General features: G+C 42.5%; 1 protein-coding gene across 2 annotated transcripts in view; it reads left to right on the plus strand.

Annotated features, from left to right (window-relative positions):
• The window catches only part of PLA2G7 (phospholipase A2 group VII), a 42,096-nt gene extending 22,113 nt beyond the window's left edge, over nt 1–19,983 (plus strand). The window contains exons 2-12 of one of the 2 annotated variants that reach the window (XM_079779740.1): nt 644–786; nt 5,403–5,524; nt 5,949–6,093; nt 8,416–8,509; nt 10,533–10,601; nt 11,369–11,495; nt 12,340–12,444; nt 14,485–14,576; nt 15,759–15,929; nt 18,685–18,833; nt 19,258–19,983. In XM_079779740.1, coding sequence (XP_079635866.1) covers nt 678–786; nt 5,403–5,524; nt 5,949–6,093; nt 8,416–8,509; nt 10,533–10,601; nt 11,369–11,495; nt 12,340–12,444; nt 14,485–14,576; nt 15,759–15,929; nt 18,685–18,833; nt 19,258–19,388 — 1,314 coding nt within the window. In that variant the 5' untranslated portion in view covers nt 644–677 and the 3' untranslated portion in view covers nt 19,389–19,983. The remainder of the gene's footprint in view (nt 1–643; nt 787–5,402; nt 5,525–5,948; nt 6,094–8,415; nt 8,510–10,532; nt 10,602–11,368; nt 11,496–12,339; nt 12,445–14,484; nt 14,577–15,758; nt 15,930–18,684; nt 18,834–19,257) is intronic. The other variant, XM_079779741.1, reaches the window with a different exon arrangement.
• Nucleotides 19,984–21,255: the final 1,272 nt, after the last annotated feature.

The following is a 21,255-nucleotide window of genomic DNA, read 5'->3' on the forward strand; positions in this document are numbered from 1 at the left end:
TAGTGTTTGCTAATAAGGTCTTAGCATGAACTCAGTAGTAATATCATTTATCATTACTGTGAGTCCGGTATTCTAGTCATTGGAACATTTATTCAACACCAGTGGCACTGTGCCTGCTATTAGGCACTGGGGACAGGAAGGAGGCCTTCAGTGTAGCAGGATTATAGAGATAACAAAAAAATATGACATCAACACCAAACACAACCACAGCTGTAGCAATATAATCATTCTATAATTATGATGGGATTATTAGCCTGCACTTATTGCATATTTTCTATGTGATAGACATGCCTAGGGATATTATTATTATGAAATATATTATAATCATTATAGGTGGGTGTTCTTTGTAATCAAACTAGACTTCTACAAAGTTAGAGAACTAGTGGCTAAAAACCTAATATAACAGCCTGAAGGCATTGTTTTTGTGCTCTGTAAACAGATTGTCAAGAATTTTGCCTCCCTAGTACCTGCCAAAAGTCCATTCCAGAAAACGCATGTGCCATTTTTTTCCAGGTGTCTTCTTTGCTTTTAATCTATAAAATCATATTACTAGTATCTAATAACAATGATTTGCCAGCCTATTTAAATTCTCTTTATTGCATGTTTTGTTTGTTTTTTTTTCTTTTAATAATCTGCCTTGAAGAAGGTTAAGCTGAAACCGCTGCTCAGCTCCCGAGATGCTGCCACCCAAATTGCATGCGCTCTTCTGCCTCTGCAGCTGCTTCACCCTGGTTCATCCTTTTGACTGGCAAGACGTAAATCCTGTTACCCATGTTAAACCAGCAGGTAAGAGGTACATTTATCAAGGCTTGTGCCACTGACCTGTTGCCAGACTCACAGTGGCCTCAGAGAAGCTGGCCTGTAAGCAAGGTTGAGTAGGAAGATGCTCATGGAGGCCCTCTGTTCTCCTGGGGTATGGGACAGGGCCTCCCTGTCTCTTCATTCCAAGCACCTGTCTTCAATATGATGCCTGCAGGACAGAACCAGACAAACCGGAAGCTCAGCTTGCAGTCCCCATGGAGAACTCCCTCTCTGCCCTGACCCACTCCCACTCCAACATAGTAACCCAGATCCCCTGGAGCTCCCTCAGGAGCAACCTCAAAACCTGCCTCTACAATGGGGAGAAGAGTCAGGTGTCACGCTCAACAGCTGTAGTCCTGGTAGTGGTGGTGTGAGAAGTGGCAATTTAGGGTGTGGGGATGCAGAGGGAAACAATCTTTTCTACCTAATGACAGGGAGAAGTAGGTGCTAAGGAGCCCCAGATAAGAATGGACTGCATCGCTTGCTCTTTCTTACATTGTGGTGGGAGGGAAGGAGAGGCGAGGAAGGAACAGACAAGCCCAGAAAGTGAGGCCAGAGTGGGACAGCCATCTCTAGGCAGATACATCTCCCATCACCAAGAAGGAACTTTATTTCAAAGAGATTGCCTCTGGAGCTTTGCGCTTTCCTGCTAACCCCAGAGGGTTGTGATGCATGAACTCCTTTATCCAGCCTCCTCAGGTGAGCAGTGTGGGTGGCTTCTGAATGGTGTCCTAATACCTGTACCCACAGACCTGTGTACCTGGATAGATATGGTCCCTCTGTATCGAGTTATTCAGGCTTGGTGGTGACTCATTGCTGTAGCATTTACAAAAGGCTTTTCATAACCCAGTACCTTATAGATAAATTTCACCCTACGTCATAGTTGGGGCAATGAATGCATCAGTAGGAGAGGGACTTCACCTTATATCTACATTTGCATAGGAAATGGCACAATATCTCACAGGTCCATTCATTCAACAGCACCTACCAGGAAGCTGAAGCATCAGCGATACATTGGTGACTACGCCAACGAGTTTGTAGTCAAGTTCGAGGAGCCTACAGCCTAATTAAATTAATTTCCCCATTACCACTCATGTTTGAAAATGATTGGAGAGCTGTTTCTGGAGACACTGCCTTATTCATCTCTGTAGTTCCAGCATTGAGCCCAATGCCCCATTCACTTTAAATGCTCAAAAATGAATGCACAAACATTTTTTAAAATTATTAGAAATAGCTTATTAAATAAAAGATTAAAAGATGATTATATTCTTCTTACTAAACAAATATATATGAAATACAGTTATACAAGTAAAAGGTTTTAAGTTTAGGCTAAAGATTGTTTATATGCTAATGGAGGACATAAAGCCATGTAAGAGAATGCAATGTCCCTAGCGTGTACACAGTCCATCTCCAAACCTAGGAATGAACATCAGGAGTACTTAAAAATGAATCCCACCAGAAATGTGTAATCGGATTAATAACATAGCAAGCTTTCCGATGCTTTTAGGAAAATAAAGTTGAAGAGAAATAAGAAGCGACATAAATCTGAACCACAGAATTATGTCATCTAGAGAGTGGCCATCAACCTGACAATGGTCTTCCCTGCCTCTTTCTTCATGATGAGTCCTGATAGGTGGGTAGAGAACAGGAAATCCAAGACCATGACCAGGTTAGCTGCAGGCAGGTTTTAGAGAACCAGAGCACTCCTTGATGACTGAAAAATGTTCCCAAGGCACATGTGGAATTGAGATCTCCCAGGGAGAACCTTGTGCATCTGGAACCCTCTGATGGCTCTAAAATTGAACTCCCAAATCAAGAGGTAATGCCTCCAAGGCAGCCGTGGGTTCATCACCAGACTCTGTGAGCCAGAGTCCTTCCCCTCACCCCCTGTGCAGTCACACCATGGCTACCTGTGGGCGGGGCACAGCAGAGCGCAGGGCAGCTGTGGCCTACCCCACTGTTCTCTGGATCTGACATCTCCCTATTACACCACAGAACATGGCTCAGTAGAGAGTCTTAAATGGGAACATGCCTTTTGTAATTCTAAATCGACCCTAAAATTTTAGCTTACAAGTATGTGTGTTTTTTAAAAATCTCTTAGGAAATGCCTTGGATTTTGAATCGGCCTCAGATAGGTATAGTATGGTTTAGCTTAGGGCAGCTAAAACTCCTCTAAAGGATTGAATTTGGTTAGTCAGAGTTAACTAAGTCTAGGTAAGGGACAGATGATATTGGTCTTTCTACCCATTATATGTTAGGTACTTGACTTACTAGTATGTATCACAGCATCCTTACAACTGTAGGCTTGTCAAGTACTTTATCCCCACTTTACATGAGAGAGGGGGGTAAATCGCCTACTCCAGAGCATCAGAGTTTACAAGAGGTACGGCTGGAATTCAAAATAGGATCACCTGACTCCAAGACCCGGGGTCCATCTCACCCCCTGCCTCCCTTGAAACTATCTGCTATTTGACTGTGAATTGCTGTCCGAAGGTGGTCTGGTACCTTAGGCCAGTGCTTCTTCACCTTTAATAGGCGCACCTTTCCTGGTTCAGTAGAATTGGGGTGAGGCCTGAGATCCTGTGTTTCTAAACTCCCAGGTGATGCCAATGATGCTGGTTCATGGACCAACGTTGAGTAGCAAGGCCTTATCGAAAGGCTTATTTCCAGCATGTGCTTCACAATTACTCACCAAAGTGGAGGATATACATGGGCTTCTAATTACGTCTCAACATCTTTCTGGGTGATTCCCTAAGATATCAGTGCAGGTGCCATTTCTCACATAGTTGTTGGTGTCTTAGTGGCAGAGGGAGAATGTGATGGAAAGCATGAAGGTGTCTCTCTAGCAGAGGAATCAACTCACAGTCCAACAGAGGGAAAGGAGTGGGCAAGCTGAATCTAGAAAAGTAAGTCTGAATATACTGATATTTGGACTTGGAGTCTTGAAATTAAATATTGATTGGGGTTTAGAAAGGAGAACAGATTAAATGAAACTGCAGGTGTGTTGAAGGGTTTGACACCAGAGAGAAAGTTTCAAGAGTGCTCGGGTAAGAGAATGAATATCATAAAGCATTTGCCAGAAATGACAGACCAGTGGCAGTGAAAAGCTTACTTCAGCTCATTTTCATAAATATTTATTGAGTGCTGACCATGTAGCTCTGAAGATACAAAAACATGGATACAGCTCTTAAGAAATAGCCCACTATGGGAGACTGAGTGTGCAAACACATAATTTCAAAATAACATGATATGAAGAATGCTAAAATCATATACAGGGAATTGGTTTAATACTAAGGGTAAAATTATTACTTCTTGGGGACCTTATCCCATCGGTTGTACAGACTTGATGTTTGAATAGACTAAACAGGTGATGCGTTAATTGATTTAATACTAAGGATAAAATGATTAAGGGTTCAGAGAAGACCTGAAAACTAATCCAGATGTTAAATGTTGAATAGGATTTTGCTTCAGGGATTTCAAACACAGGGATTAACATTTACCAAGGTGCAGAGGTGACAGACAGCCTAGTGTGTGGCTCAGGCGCCTGGAGCACATGGAAGGGAGATACAGGAAAAAAGCAGAACAGTCCGAGGTAGTGGAACTCTGGATCATGGAGGGTCTTTCTTACAGTGCCCAGGAATTGGGGGTTTAACTTGTGTGCCTATGAACACGTTTTAACCCCAGAACACTGAGAGGAAAGGCCATACTTGTGCCTCAAGTAGCAATGGAAGTAGCTTAGGAAGGTATGTGTAGATAGATTTAAATCACCTACAAACTGCCTTCCAAAAAGATTCCAGTACATTCCCTCTTCAAGAAAAACCATGTGGTGGTAGGAAGCCATTGAAGGATTTTGCAAAGAATTGCCTGGTAAGCTTTGTGTTTTAATCACTCCATGATCTGGGTGAACTATGCATTTGAAAAGGCCAAGTTGCAAGGTGAATAGAGCAGTTAGGAGAGATGGAAACTGTCTGGTCAAGAGGCAGGGAAGGTATGTATGAGTCATTTGTGCCAGTGAGTCAGGGGTATATTGGAAAGAGAACCCTAAGCTAAAAACAAATGTTAGAAATTGAGACTTGGTTGGATGTAGGGGGTTTGTGAGAAAGAGGTAGGAAAGAGAGATGACCCCAGGTTTGTGTTTGGAGGATGAGGTGGGCAAGTTGGGAGGATGTCATTTAGTTTTATTTTGGGCCATTGGCTTTGATGCTCCTATGGAAGGACATCGGGTGGGGATATGAAATGGGGAATTGTAAGCACAAATCAGAAATAAGAGATAAGGTTCATGTTTAGGGGAAACAGATTTGGGAAGTGGTCTTTAATATGGTCTGCATTGGAGCAGAAGATAAAGGCAAGGCTATAAGTATTAGCAGGTGATAGTGCTAAGTATCTTGTGAAAAGGCCTGTGTCTGCCTCCATCTTTTCCCTCACATAGTACTTTGCATACAGCAGGTCCCCAATAATAACTTGTATATTTTTTTAGTTAGTAAATAAATGAAGGAGACCAGACATTATGGGCGGGAACTTGATTCCCTTGGAATTTCTTTGCATAATAAAATCTGGGGCATAATGAATGACAAGTGAGATAACATGCACCTGTTTTTCAGCACGGATCAATAAAATACAAGCTATGATGGCTGCTGCGATCATGGGCCAGACTAAAATCCCCAAAGGAAGTGGACCTTACCCAGTCGGTTGTACAGATTTGATGTCTGAATATACTAAACAGGTGATGCTTTAAAACCACTTAACCCTTGTATTGGAATATTGACTTGCTATGACTCCCTAGAGGTTTTGAAAGTTGACCTTGGCCTCACCAGAGTATGACTCACTTTGCGATTTGTATTGCTTTGTAGGAAGCTTTTTTTTTAATTAAGTCATTCCCCAATTCATTGCTGTCATCTGATTTACTTAACTCTAAACTCTATTTTTCCCCTTCCTTAATGGCTGAAACCAGGCTCACTTTCTTTTCACCGGGAAAGCTTGTTGTTCTATTTCTCTTCTTTTTTTACTATATTCAATTATGACAGCAGCTTAAAAAGTTCTCTAGACTTCTTTCATGAGCAAAAGAGTTATTTGGGTCCCCACTAAAATAGCTGTTGGAATCTGAGCAGTGACTTGACTAAAGGTGCATTAATTTCTTTCCTCTCCAGAGCACCTTCTTGCGTCTGTATTATCCATCCCAAGAGAATGATCACCCTGACACCGTGTGGATCCCAAACAAGGAATATTTTTATGGTCTTAGTAAATTTCTTGGAACACACTGGCTTATGGGCAACGTTTTGAGCTTCTTATTTGGTAAGATTTCTGCTGATCTTGCTTTATACACTCCAGAATATAAGACAGTCTTGGAAATAGCGACAGTTTCAGGCAGTTAAGGACCAAAGTAGAGTTTCACCAGTCTAAACTAAGATGACAAAGAAAGTACGTTTTTCTTGAAAGGTAACTATCAATGAATCGAAGGTGCTCGTTTTGTCCATTCTGAATATGATGGGATGGATGGAGGGAATGAAAGTATGACTTTCAGATTAGCTCTAAGATCTCTCAATGGCAGGTCTTTCATTTTCTTCTTACATATTGTGGGGGAGCAATAATAGGGCAAAAGCAGCAGCTGGGCCGATGCAACTACTATGCCTTATGCTCTGTGCTAAAGTGCTCTCTACAGGCCAGCAACAAGAGAAAAAAAAGTAGAAGCCACTATCCGTAATTTTCAAATCTCAAACTAAGGAGCAAAAGCTAATTTCCTACTGAGCATAAATGAGGAGATTCTACTCTCATTCCCATCACCCACACCCAAGGGACCAGACTCTCTCCCAAAGACAATCTGATACGCATTCATCACATAATTTGTCTACCCTCATGAGTACAGACTTTCCTTCCTTATCTATCTGTTTGACCAGGCACTACTGTTGTGCTTGTGTTAACTATATCTTCAGATTTCCCCCTAAAAACTACCTACAGCTTTTGGCATTTATTTTAAACATCTTTTTGGAGTTTTCTTAAAAACTACATATCTTTGTGGTGCTTAAATAACTTATACATCACTTCTGTAACAGTCGTCAACATTTGGTCTTCATGATCACATCTCCATGTTCTACATGAGAAAGGAAACACAAATAGTCTATGAAAATAATGACAATTGAGAAGTGAAAAAAGGGAAGACAATATCTTCCATTTTTGTGGCCCTTACTATTGACTGCATAGGTGCTTTACATGTGTTACCTACTTAAATATAATTCTCACAAGAAACCCCATTTCCTTCCTTTTATAAATAAAACTAGTGGCCCGGAGCACGAAATTCGTGCATGGGAGGGGTGTGTTCCTCAGCCCGGCCTTCACCCTCTCCAATCTGGGACCCCTTGAAGGATGTCCTACTGCCGGTTTACAGGGATTGGGCCTAAACTGGCAGTCAGACATCCCTCTCACAATCCAAGACTGCTGGCTCCAGCCGCTCACCTGCCTGCCTACCTGATTGCCCCTAACCACTCTGCATGCCAGCCTGCTCGCCCCCAACTGCCCCCCGCCGCCAGCCTGATCACCCCCAACTGCCCCCCGTGCCAGCCTGCTCACCCCCAACTGCCCCCCCTGCTGGCCTGCTCACCCCCAACTGACCCCTGCTGGCCTGCTCACTCCAAACTGCCCCCCTCACTGTCCTGATCACCTCCAACTGACCTTCACTGATGGCCTACTCACCTCCAACTGGCCCCCTTGCTGGTCTACTTACCCCCAACGGCCTGTGCCATCCCATCCTGGTCTGATCACCCCCTGGCGACCCAAGGTCCCAGCCCCTCCTTTTTTTCTTTTTCTTTTTTTCAGCGCCTCCTTGAGTGGAGGCCAGGGCTGGCTGGAAGCAAGTATCTAGGATTTATTTATCTTCTATAATTGAAACTTTGTAGCCTTGAGTGGAGGCCAGGGCCGGCCAGGGCAGGTGGGAAGCTTGGCTTCCTCCATCACCCGGGCAACCCAAGCCTCCTGCTTGCTCCAGCTCTGTGGCTGGCTGCCATCTTGGTTGGGTTAATTGCATACTCGCTCCTGATTGGCTGGTGGGCGTAGCGGAGTGATGGTTAATTTGCATGTTTCTTTTTTATTAGTGTAGATGAATCTTAAGCTTAGACAGTTCTCTTACCTTGACCATGGTGAATAGCTAGTGAGTGGCAGAGCTGTGGCCAAAGCCACATCTGAGTATGAAGTCAATGGTCTCTTCACCTTTCTCTTGATCATGACCCATGTAGAATGAGAGGCGTCTCCTATTTGAAGATTCTGACTTTCACTGTAATGTCCCTGAGGTTTAGTTTGTTTTTAGAGCATTCCCTTCGAAGTTTTTCCAAAACCTGGGATTGGTAGTAAGGAACAGCTTTCTTACAAATGCCTATAAGTAGTAAAATGTCTCACCTTAAGCTCAGAGCTGGCAAGGAGAACTGATCATTAATGATCCTGTGGTCTTAGGAAAAAACCTAAGGTTCAGGTCCTTGGTTGGTGGGTATCTAGTAGGAAATTTTTAATGAATGCATAAAAATATAAATTCCATGGGTCAGCATTTTATACTAAGGAGAAGTAAGTTAAATTAACCAGCAACATTCAAGTAAAAACCCCTATTCATAATCTTTCATTGCTGTCTAGGTTCAAAAACCACGCCTGCAAGCTGGAATGCTCCAGTGAGGACTGGTGAAAAATACCCACTGATTGTTTTATCTCATGGTCTTGGAGCATTGAGGTAAAGTTTGAGAGATTGAACAATTTCAGCCATGAGGGATCAATGTATTCCCCCAGCCCCAAAAGGAGTAGCAGATTTTGGAGTGTCATGCAGGCCCCTATCCTGGAGGAGTTGGGGTTCCTCAAGAATTGGCTATGATCTATTATTGACCAGTCCTAGCCCTGTCATTTCCACCTACCAGCTCCTGGAGCCTAGCCTCACAACAGAGGAGAGAGGGTGTTGCATTTTTGGCTGTTGTCCTTCTGTATTATAATATTTATACTCTCAAAATCATCCACTGTATTAGTTCAGGGTCCCTGAAAAATAGACACCAAGATTGGATTAGCTGTGAAAGGCAGCTATTGAGAGAAAGCCTATGAAGGATAGAGGGGAGGATCAGGAAAGGATGGGGAGAGCCTTCAGATCATGATTCAGGGTGGACATTAGGGAATGAGATGAGAAACATAGGTTTATAGTTGCTACTGTAGAACACAGGTATGTTACCTGGTATGTAGCAGGGCTCTAACTTTCCTAAAGGTTGATTGTGTATGAAGAGTCTCAGACTGTGGCACAGTCCTAAGAGGCCAGTGGAAGGAGTGCTTGACCCAAAGTTGTTCATCCAAGGATCCAGAGGGGTTGGAGCTGGGTGGGGACTTTAGACAACTCTAGTCTCAGTAGCATGATATCTGAGTGGTTTATTTTCATGATCACTACACCCTTTCCATATCCTTCTTACATCTTCTCATTTGCCTCCCCTTCCTCCACCTCAGAGTATAATACAACTTTCAGAAAAATAAAAGGTGGCATTTATCTAGAAAAAGGTTGGGTAGCATCTGCAATAAATGATGTTTAGTTCTTTAATTGTGGTCTAGCTATTTATTTTATTAGAATTCCATGGCCAAATCCAGCCTGCTACCTGTTTCTGTAAAGTTATATTAGAACGCAGTCATTTTACACATTGTCTGTGGCTACTTCTGTGTGATGACAGCAGAGTTGAGTAGTTGTGACCATGATGTATGGTGCACAGAGCTGGACAGACCTACTGTCTGACATTTTACAGAAAAGGTTTTCTGATCCCTGTGCTAGATTATTGTCCTTATAGTTCCTGGATCTTCAGAGGTAGAAGACATAGTTCCTCCCTACCTCCTTTTTATTCTTTTTGGACATTTTCTACTGAATGCATGATATGAGAAGATTGTGCTTAACGAAGACGTGGAAGGAGGTTACAAATGCAGTGGCTTTGCACATGCCTGTTAAACATCTCACCCTGTCCAGTCATTTAAACAACAGCCGACATGCTCAATAATGACTCTGTTTTAGACATTATTATAAGCACTGAAAATGTACTAATTTACTTAATCCTCAGAATAATCCCACTAGATGTCGTACTGTTATAGCATCACCCTTCTACAGATAAAAGAAAACCAAGGCAGAGGTAAGATAGGTGACTTATCCAAGGTCGATAGCTAGTAAGTAGTGGAATCAGGATTCAAACACAATGGCAGGACTGTAGATCCCATTCTCTTAAGCACCACACAGTACTGCCTTCCTACACACATGATCTTATTAAAACCTTACAGTAAAGCCTTTATTAGCCCCACTTGACAGGTGAGGACAAAAAAGTCAGAAATGTAATTACCCAAAGTCATGTGACTGGTAAGTGGCAGAGCCACAATTAATACCCAGAACTCTCAAAGGCAGTATTGATAATCATTGCACCAGGGTTTCTCAGCGTTGGTACTGTTGATGTTTTGGGCTGGATAATTTATTGTTGTGGAGGGTAGGTGGCCCTCTGTATTGTAGGATGTTTAGCAGAGTCCCTACCCACCAGATGGCAGTAGCACCCTCTCCCAACTCATGATAATGAAAATGACAATAGATGTTGTCAAATATCCTGAGAGACAAAATCGCCTCCCTTTGAGAACCACAGCTCTCTGCTTTACTCCAGGGCACTACTACAGGGTGTAACAGCCCAGGTTTACTAGTAAACGCCACCTTGTAATCATGACTGGCAGTTGAATGCACCCCTCTTTTTGTTTTGAAGGACAATTTATTCTGCAATTGGCAATGACCTGGCATCTCATGGGTTTATAGTTGCTACTGTAGAACACAGGTATGTCACCTGGTATGTAGCTGGGCTTTAACTTTCCTAAAGGTTGACAGAAACTGTTGGATGGTCAGCTATGACTATATAAGAAAAAAGGGAGACTGAACTAGCTCTTCAAGAATTACAAAAGCAGCTAACATTTCTAGAGAGTTTATTTTGTGCTATGTTTGCACACCATCATGTAATCCTCATAGGATGTAACCCTATGAGATGGCTACCATTATCACTGTTCTGAGGAGGAAAAGGAAGCCAGCAAAGTTTTATCTGCCCAAAGCCACACAGCTAGTAAGTGACATTGCTGGATTTGATTCCAGGAGGGAGATTTCAACGTGGCCTCTGGGAATTGTGAAGGTAGAATGGGTTGAGTTTACTCACAATGATGTCTTTTTCTTAGAAGTCCCTTCAGAGGCCTCTTTGACTTTTTGTTTAAATATTTTTATTGATTTCAGAGAGGAATGGAGAGAAATAGAAATATCAATGCTGAGAGAGAATCATTTATGGGCTGCCTCCTGCATGCCCCCCCCCCCGCCCCCACTGGGAATCCAGCCCACAATCTGGGCATGTGCCCTGACCAGAATCAAACCATGACCTCCTGGTTCATAGGTCAATGCTCAACCCTGTGCCACACTGGTTGGGCATGATTTTTTTTTTTAATGTAGTATAGAGGAAGAAAGGGATGTCAGGAAGGTCAGAGTGACCTTGAGTCAAGGGTGGGAAAGAGGAACATGGATTCGATGGGAAAGTGTAAGTAATTGATTCTGTTTGTGTTGAAGAGATGGATCCGCCTCTGCAACGTACTATTTCAATGACCAGTCTGATGCAGAAATAGGGAACAAGTCGTGGCTCTATCTCAGAACCCCACAACAAGGGGAGAATGAGGTGCTTCTACGAAATTCGCAGGTACACTGTGGTCAGGGCAGGTGGTATGGGGACTAAAATGCACAGGCAACAGGATGACATTTGCTAATTTAGATTTATACTTGGCAAGCTGTGCTCCTTGCTTTCGGACTTCCCATTGCCTAAAGATCCGTCAGCAGGTTCACTGAGTAATACAATCCCCTTAGGGAAATGTGTGGGTCATCGTGAAATCAAAGACAAGCAAAATTCTGGGAGATGGCCGTGATTATAAAGAATTCTTTTGCATTACAACTTCTCATTTTAAAATCTCAAGGTAGATTCATAGTCCCCTAAGAAAGACTACTTTTCAGAGAGGGAGCATAGCATAGTATTAAGAGTCTAGGCCTTAGGATCCTACTTTCTACATTTGAATCCTGGAGTCGTCACTTTTCAGTGGCATCATCTTGGACAAGTTAATTTACTGTCCCTGTTTTCTCTGTTACAAAATAATGAGTACTAGTGTCTTTCCCACAGGGCTGTTGGGAAGATGAAATGAAATTGAGCACACTGGCTCCCACCCTGTGGGTGCTTTACATATGTTATTGCATTGAATCCCACCCAAATTTCACTGAGGTAGGCAGCATTAGACAGGAAAAGGAAGCTCAGAGAGATGAAGTCACCTGAGGTCACACTGTGGCTAAGCAACCGAGCCGGGATGTGGACCCCACAAGGCTGGTGCTGGCATCATGATGCTGGGCTGTTTTCTAACCACTCACTGCTCAGACATTGCCAGTTTATAAGCAGCTAACCATTGTTCCCACATGCAAGCTCTACACAAACATTAAAATAAGTTGTAAAGTATTGCAACTTTTACTTTGTCATTTCCTTCTTCTAATAATCATTTCAGGTGCAACAAAGAGCAAAGGAGTGTTCCCAGGCTCTCGATGTGATGCTTTCTGGAACACCGGTGAAGAATGTATTAGACTTAGAGTTCGATATACAACAGCTGCGGGTGAGCTACAAAAGCCCTTTTCCCTGTCCTGTAGTTCTTAGCTCTTTATTCTCTATTGTTTGCTTTTCTGCTGTAATACAGGGTACAACATGATAAAGAGCTGCAAAAAAAAAAAAAAAAAAAAGGTGAAGTGTTAGGGCAAGGAGGAATGCATTAGGTTGAACTATATATAAAGTTGCCAATAGTCAGTGTATAAAAATGGCAGTTCCACGTGATTCAACTTAACACCTCCGGTGGAAGTACTGTAACTTCTTGGATGGCTTCTGCATGTTTTGAGCTTGATCCTGGAAAGCCGGTCCACAAGTTTTAGACACAGTGTTGGAAGGGAAAGAATTTGGGACCAAGTGAAGAGCATAAAGACTCAACAGTGGGTGTGGAGGATGGAGTACAGGGAGTAGAGGCAACTGAAAGTACTTGAGTTTAAGCATAAGATGATGGTCGCCACTCTCTCTCTTGTCTCCATGCCTTTGTATGTTGTCCCCTTGGCAACATGACTCACCCCACCACCCCAACTAAGTGCTGCTTAATTTTCAACTCAGGTCAGGCAGCACCTCATCCAAGAGAAGCTTCCTTGGACCCACTGCCCAGCCCTGGCCGGGATTAGCTATCTATCATAGCTACTTCTTGCTACCATTCCATTGTATTTGCATCATGCATCTGTATTTCTTGCCTTCCCACTAGGCTGTGAGCCCACTAGAAATGAGCTACAATGCCTGGTACAGAGCAGGCACTCAATAAATCCTCATGGAATGAACAAAGTGATAAATATGAACTGGGGAGAGGGAGAAGTCAGAATTGATGATGTTTTAAGTGTGGGTGACTAGGACAACCACTAAGTTCACTTCTGAACTTTTACAATGCTTACCATATATATGTGCAGATGTATTTGAATGTACACATTTATGTGTGTGTACTATATGTGTATATTTGTATATGTGTGTATCCTATCTAATAAAAGAGTAATATGCAAATTGACCACATCTCCATTACACCCACAAGCCACATCCACCAGCCAATCAGCAGCAAGTATGCAAATTAACCCAACCAAGATGGCTGCGGCCACGGAGAGAGCAGGAGGCTTGGGTTGCCCCCGGCAATGGAGGAAGCCAAGCTTTCCACCTGCCCTGGTGGGCCCAGGCCTCCACTCAAGGCTACAAAGTTTCAATTATAGAAGATAAATAAATCCCAGATACCAGGGCCTCCACTTGGGCCCCCAGGGGGTGAGGTCGGCCTGCAAACCACCAGAGGCCCCTCACCCAGGCCGCCCCACGCCCCAAGGGAACCCCCACCCTGATCCGGGATACCCTTCAGGGCAAACCAGCTTGCCCCCACCCATGCACCAGGCCTCTATCCTATCTAATCCTATCTAATGAAAGGATAATATGCAAATGGACCATCATTCTAACACACAAGATGGCTGCCCCCATGTGGTCAACGATGACTGCCCCCATGTGGACACAAGATGGCCACTACAAGATGGCCAGCAGGGAAGGGCAGTTGGGAGGGACCAGGCCTGCAAGGGAGGGCAGTTGTGGGCGATCAGGCCAGCAAGGGAGGGCAGTTGGGAGGGACCAGGCCTGCAAGGGAGGGCAGTTGGGGGCGATCAAGCCTGCAGGGGAGGGCAGTTAGGGGTGACCGGGCCTGCAGGGAAGGGCAGTTGGTGGGGGGGGACCCAGGCCTGCAGGGGAGGGCAGTTAGGAGCAAACAGGCTGGCAGGGGAGTGGTTAGGGGGTGATCAGGCTGGCAGGCAGAAGTGGTAAGGGGCAATCGGGAAGGCAGGCAGGTGAGCAGTTGGGAACCAGCAGTCCTGGAATGTGAGAGGGATGTCCCAGATTGGAGAGGGTGCAGGCTGGGCTGAGAGACATACACACCCATGCACGAATTTCGTGCACCGGGCCTCCAGTTTCTTGTATAAGAAATCAAGCTTTATAACCATGCCCATGAATTGAATACTAATTGTCTGATTAACAAAATGATTTACTCTATTTTTCTAACAACCTGTGAGATAGTTATGAATTCATGTCATGCTTTTTCACATAGGACTCCATCGATAGAGATAAAATAGCAGTAATGGGACATTCTTTTGGTGGAGCCGCAGTTATTCAGGCTCTTCATGATGACCGGAGATTCAGGTAAGAGAATGAGGCGAAGAGACAGAACAGTAATTTATTGGAAGCGGGGGAGTGATAACCTACATGAAATACAATTTTATCAAATTCTTAGTAAGGAAGGGATCCTTTGAGGCTTAGAAGTCTATTCTTGTGCCTCTATTAAATACTCTCGGTGAACTTTCATAAGCAGAAAACATCTGATTTCACTGCTATTAAAAACTTCCCCTCCCCCATATATTTTCCCTCATTTTTATTCATCTGTTTGAGGGCTTAACATTTTCACTTGGAAATGTACCTTTATATACACGTTTTATCAGCAACATAAGATTATGATAATAATGTGGCCATCTTATACTCCCTAGTAGGCAGAGTATTTTTAATTATTTTTTTCATCTTTAATTTGGAGTGAGGTCTGAAATACTACAGTGTTCTAACATGAGGAAATGTTTTCTGTCTTGAACTACTTCATCCCAGACTGATGAGCTCACGTAGAGCTCACCGTATAAAAAGGGAGAATCACTTGTGAAACTTCTTGCATTTCTTAAAATCTGTTTCAGTAGAAGGGGTTTCTCTTCCTTAGTCCATTTAGCACATACAACAGTGTCCAAAAAGTCATGAAACATAGGATAAATTGACTTGTAAAAAGAAAGTTAGTGACTGGGAGCATCTGTATACTATAAACAATAAAATAAAAAATAAAGAAGTGAAATAAGAAAGTTAGTAATATTTTCAAGCTATATGCCCATATGTTTTTCTTCAATGCCCAGACAATTTTCCAGGTACAGCACCTCTAAATATAAAGCAATGGGTCCAATTGTTACTCTAATAAAAGATATAATAAACAGACTGTGGAGTATCCAGAAAGTTTGGAAACATGGGAGCAATAATGCGTGCATTGAATTTCTACATTTCAAAAAAATATTTTGAAAATAATATTAAAATGAATGAAAAATTTAAAGATTATATATGGTTCTAAAGGTCCCAATTCCTACATGCCTCTTAAAGAAAACGATTACATATTTCCCACATCTGCAACCTTATAAAGCTAATCATATCTCATTCTCACATGAAGTATAATACCAGTGAGATAACCATCATGGACCAGTGTGGTGTGTGTCCATTAGTCCTGGCTTTATTAGAAAGCCCTGTATGTTTGCCAGTGTGTAACCAGCCTTCTGTTATCGTCCCAACAAACACCTGCAGGTGCGGTATTGCCCTGGATGCATGGATGCTGCCCCTGAATGATGAAATATATTCCAAGTTTTCTCAGCCTCTCTTTTTTATCAACTCTGAACGGTTCCAATATCCTGCTAATATCTTAAAAATGAAAAAATGCTATGCACCTGGTAAAGAAAGAAAAATGATCACAATCAGGTAATAGCAACTGACTTCATTATCTGAAATAGAAACTTGAAACTTGGATAAATCACAACAGATATCAGCCATTAAAGGACTATTAAATTTGTTGTGTAGACTTTCGATAAGCGAGATTAGAAAAATCTCAGGTTCTAAGTGCATTTAGATTTACTCTTTTTAAAATGCAAATGTTCAATGGTGTTACTATATGTAGCTCATCTACACTAATAAAAGAGTAAGATGCAAATTAACCTTACCTTCATGACACCCACCAGCCAATCAGGAGTGAATATGTAAATTAACCCAACAAAGATGGTGAGTTAATTTGCATATGTAGGCCCCAAGCGGCTGGGGGTGGGGTGGGACACTTGCATCATCGCCATGTTGACAACACAGGCATTTCGCACCGCCCCAGCCACTCCAGGCCTCTGGGCAGCATGGGAAGGCGGAAAGGCGGCTCCGGACGAAAAAGGCAGCTCCTACCGGAGCAAAGGTGGTGCCGGCAGCCAGGGGAAGGAAGGCCCATTCTTGCATGAATCTTTGTGCATCGGGCCTCTAGTATACTGATAATTAAAATGTGTGCTAGGGTGCGTGCCACTTTCATGTAAACGCAAGAGCAAGCTTACACATTTTGGGGTCTGGGCAGAGGGAAGTATTCCATCACCAGGCTAGAGTAGAAACTCTTTAGGAAAAAAGTCAGATAATCGGTTCAGACCGGCAATGAGTTTACCTATTTGGGAAAAACACAAATTTATAAATTCCCCAAACTATAATGGGGTCCCTTGTGTGCTGGCAATATGCTCATATCATGGATGTGAAAAAGAAATTCCAAAAGGGTTTTGGACTCACAATGGGATGTTACAAAGCAAAGATAATGCTCATCCCTCTCCTATATGAAACTGGTTTATTTCCAGGGAGAAAAAATATAGTATAGGCAATGAACACTTCGGAATCAGCGAATTGAGAGGTCTTTTCCAATTGAGGTAGTCAGAAAAGGCTGCTTGGAAGAGATGGGAGTAGAATTGGGCATTGAAGGTTTGAGAGGGTTTAGACAGACTGCAAGGAAGGGTCCAGATAAGGCAAAGACTTCAATGTAGCATATTTGCATGTGCAAGTCTAATTCTAAAGGAGAAATAGTATGGAACGCCCCACTTACTTACTAGGCACTCTTTTTCTTCCTTTTTCTGCTAGAAACTTTGAAAGAATAGCTTATATGTAATATTGCATGTGCTTACTTGCATTTACTCTTGACTCCTGTGGTCTAGCTTCCCAAACACGTGCACCCCTCCCACCCCCGGGCTGAAGATGGCCCTGCTGAGGCTTTAAAAGCCCAGCAGTCTATGCCTTTCTCTCCATATCCATTCGATATTGTTGAGGACCCCTATTTCTCCTCTCTAGGCTACCCAGCCCTACTCTTCCCCTGCCATTTAGTATCTAAATTTTAGATGACTCCTCCTTTTCCCCCACCCTCTCCTTCTCCTTGGCCATCCTCTACTATAGGTAGCATCCAGGCTTCTGCTTTTCCCTGACCCTGTATCTACCTTCTTTATGAATCCCATGCTCAAGTTTTGATCGGAAAGCGGGGAAGAATGAGCAGATGCCAAGGGTTCTGTTTTGAGTAGTGATAGCTAAGAGGGTTCACGGTTTGCTTATAAGCAGCAGCAAAGTGGAAAAGAAAAAAAAAAGAATTGCACCACGTGGGGCCTGAAAAAAATGTATTTTAATCTTGGTATTTCTCAGCTTGAGATTGGGAAATATGGGTAGAGCTGTCTGGCCACAAATTCACAAATTGGAAATGCATAGACTTTGTATGCTATAGATGAAACCTTTGGTGTGTATGAGACCGCAAAGTGAGAAGAGAAATGGTCTGAGAATAGAACCTTGAGAAATGCCTACATTTTAGGTGAAGAGCCAGGAAAGAACAGAGTACAAGGAAAGGGGCAGGTGCAATGTCAAGGAAACAAAGAGGGGGAAAATGCAATAAAATCAAGTGTCAAATGTCCCAGAAGTAATAGAAAATGAGCAATAAAAAAGGCCATCCTATTTGATGGTAGGCCGTTGGTGAATTTAATATGCAGCTTAGTGGTATTTGGAAGGTGCTTACATTGTAAATAATACAAGAAAACATGTTTTTCTAATCTACTTAATCCAAGGCTTAAATCCAAAGTGTCTTCATTAGCATCAAATAGATATCAAGTTAAGTAGTTGTAGTAAGGGAGCAGGCTTCTGGCTCTGAGTTCAACATATAACACATTCCATCTACTGAAATTGGAAGTATTCTAGTCCCTTAAAAAGCTGGAATCATTTATTTTAAAGACAAGATGCCAAGCAAAATAGGAATCGTTACATTGTTTATCTAGAAGGTAAGACAAATACATACTCTAGGATCCCTAAATGAACAGTCTGTGACCCTCAAAACCATATCTAAGGAGATCAAATTGATAAATCTTGTTTCCTTGGTTTTCTGTAAATAAGTCAACCGGGCCCTGGCTAATGTGGCTCAGCTGGTTGGGTGTTGCCCTGGGCACTGAAAGGTCACCTGTTTGATTCCCTGCCAAGGCACATGCCCAGGTTGTAGGCTCGATCCCCTGTAAGGGTGTCCTGAAGGCAGCCGATGAATGTTTTGCTTTCACATTGATGTTTCTCTCTCTCCCTCGCCCTTCCTCTCTCTTTAAAAATCAATTAACAAAAAAAATAAGTCAACCAGGCCCATATCTTTCCTGCACTCTAACTACAAACAATGTGATTTATAAATATCTCATTTATCTTTCAGGGGTTCAGTCCATCAGAATTTTGCTGACTTCACTTTTGCAACTGGCAAAGCAGTTGGATACATATTCACACTAAAAGGAAAAATAGATTCAAATATAGCTATGGATCTTTCCAACAAAGCTTCATTAGCATTCTTACAAAAGCATTTAGGTAAGAAACAAATATTCTTTCATTCCACAAACCGGATGATTCACAGAACAAAACTGTCTTTTATTATAGCACTAGCTCCATGTTAACCATTTCCAGTGGTTTATAATTTAACATAGCAGTCAAATCAGTTTGAAAACTTGAGAAAATTTAGTTTTGCAGCATTGCATACTGTATATCAGACAGTAAGTCTACCTGTTAGTGCCAATAGTCTTCCTGGTAAGTAAGACTGGTGTGGACTTCCATGTTGAGGATACTGTGCACGTTGCATCCATCCCATCTCATTCAGATGCAGCAGCCGGGCACAGGATACCTGGTCTTCCCTGATCATGTAATGTAATTTGTGATACTATGATGCCACCTAGTGGCAGTCAGCTGTTCAACACTCTTCGAAAGTTTAATGTTTATTAACATTTATATTTTCCAGGACTTCAGAAAGATTTTGATAAATGGGATTATTTGATTGAAGGGAAAGATGATCACCTTATTCCAGGGACCAATGTTGACACAACCAACCACCATGGCGCTCTACAGAACTCTTCAAGTGTAGAGGAATAGAATTTAGATTAAAAGTGCTTTTTAAAAAGTCTTATTTTAAAACTGTTTGAAAGTGTGTGTGTTGTATGGCTATACCATAATAGTGACTGAAATTTGGATTAAATTTTTTCCCTTTAAATATAAAGGGAGACTACATTATGTAAAAATCATACCAGCCTAAATTTTACTTTTTACTAAGTGATCCTTTTTTAGTATCAAGTTAATAACTGTTTTTACATTACATTAATGAACAAGGATATTAAAACAGGCACAATGCCAATAAAAAAAAGTTGCAAGGACATAACACTCCCTAAAAAAATAAAAAGATATTTTCTTGCCTCTTTTATTATTATTATTATGAGCAATAGAATTGTGTTTCAGCAACACGGTAATCTGGGTAGCATTTGGCAGCACTTCCTTTTGCTTTTGGTCATGTTAAGAAAACTTAGATCAAGCAGGTCATAAAGCCATTGTTTTACCACAGTGATACTATACAATTTGATACTATACAATTGAACATGATGACTAAGTGGGGCATGGACAAGGGTAAGATTTTTGGAGATAGGCAAGGGCAGCATATTAAAGCAGATTAAAGGAAGTGGGTAATTTGTTTGTATTTGTTTTAATGGTTTATTCCTGGCAGATCCTACTTAAGAAAGAAAGGTGCATAGACAGAGCAGAAATACCAGCTATATATCACATTCAGTTATTATTCACCAAAGGCAGGGTTAACAAAGAAAACATTCAGAGTGACTTAACTGCTTTATTTTCCAATTATTTTTATTTATTTTTATGTTTTATTATTACTTTTTAAAATGTTTTTATTGTTACTAATTTTGAGAGAGAGAGAGAGAGAGAGAGAGAGAGAGAGAGAGAGAAACATTGATGAAAGAGAAACATTGATCAGCTGCTTCCTGCATGCCCCCTACTAGGGATTGAGCCAAAAACCTGGGTATGGGCCCTGACCTGGAATTGAACCAGTGACCTCTTGGTGCATAGGACAATGCTCAACCAACTAGGTCACATCGGCTGGTCTTCAATTATTTTTATTTAATTAAACTTTTAAATTATATAGGTAGTACTGGAAATAGAATATCCAATAAATGGAGGGAAAAGAATGCCTTAAACATTATGCACTTACTAGAGGCCCGGTGCATGAAATTCGTGCATGGGAGGGGGATCCCCTTAGCCCAGCCTGCACCCTCTCCAATCCAGGACCCCTCAGGGGATGTCTGCCGGCCTGGTTGCCCCTCACTGTCCCCCTCTGCCAGCCTGGTCGCCCCCAACTGCCCCCTCTGCTGGCCTGGTCACCCCCAACAGCCTCCCTGCTGGTCTGGTCGCCCCAACTGTCCCCCTGCCAGCCTGATCGCCCTTCACGGTCCCCCCCCCCTGTTGGCCTGATCACCCCCAGCTGCCCCCCCTGTTGGCCTGGTTGCCCCTCACTGCCCCCCCCGTCAGCCTGGTCGCCCCACACTGCCCCCTTGCCCCCCCCCGCCCCCACTGACCTGGTCGCCCCATGCAGCCTGCTGTTCGGTTATTGTGAGGATGTCCTGACCATTTGCATATTACCCTTTTATTAGTATAGATATGTTCAGGAGTCAAGGGAAACACTTTTTTTAGTTTCCCAAAGGGTATAAAAACTTACACCACTGAGTAGTTAAGTATATTTTGGTCTAAGTATGGCCTTGTTCCTCTGATTTCTTTATAGTTAATTAAGCCTGTGTGAACAGGGATAATCAGTACTTGGTAAGAAGCTTGGTTCACTATGACTATTCCATCTCTACCCCTTCTGCCCAGTTACTAAGTAAGTGTTCTGAAATGGCACTTCTGGCCTGTCTTAATGTGTTAAGGTGCACAAAGACCCATTTTGAGAAATTTGGTTTCTCCT

Source organism: Cnephaeus nilssonii, assembly GCF_951640355.1.
Source record: "Cnephaeus nilssonii genome assembly, chromosome: 9".
NCBI lineage: Eukaryota > Metazoa > Chordata > Mammalia > Chiroptera > Vespertilionidae > Cnephaeus > Cnephaeus nilssonii.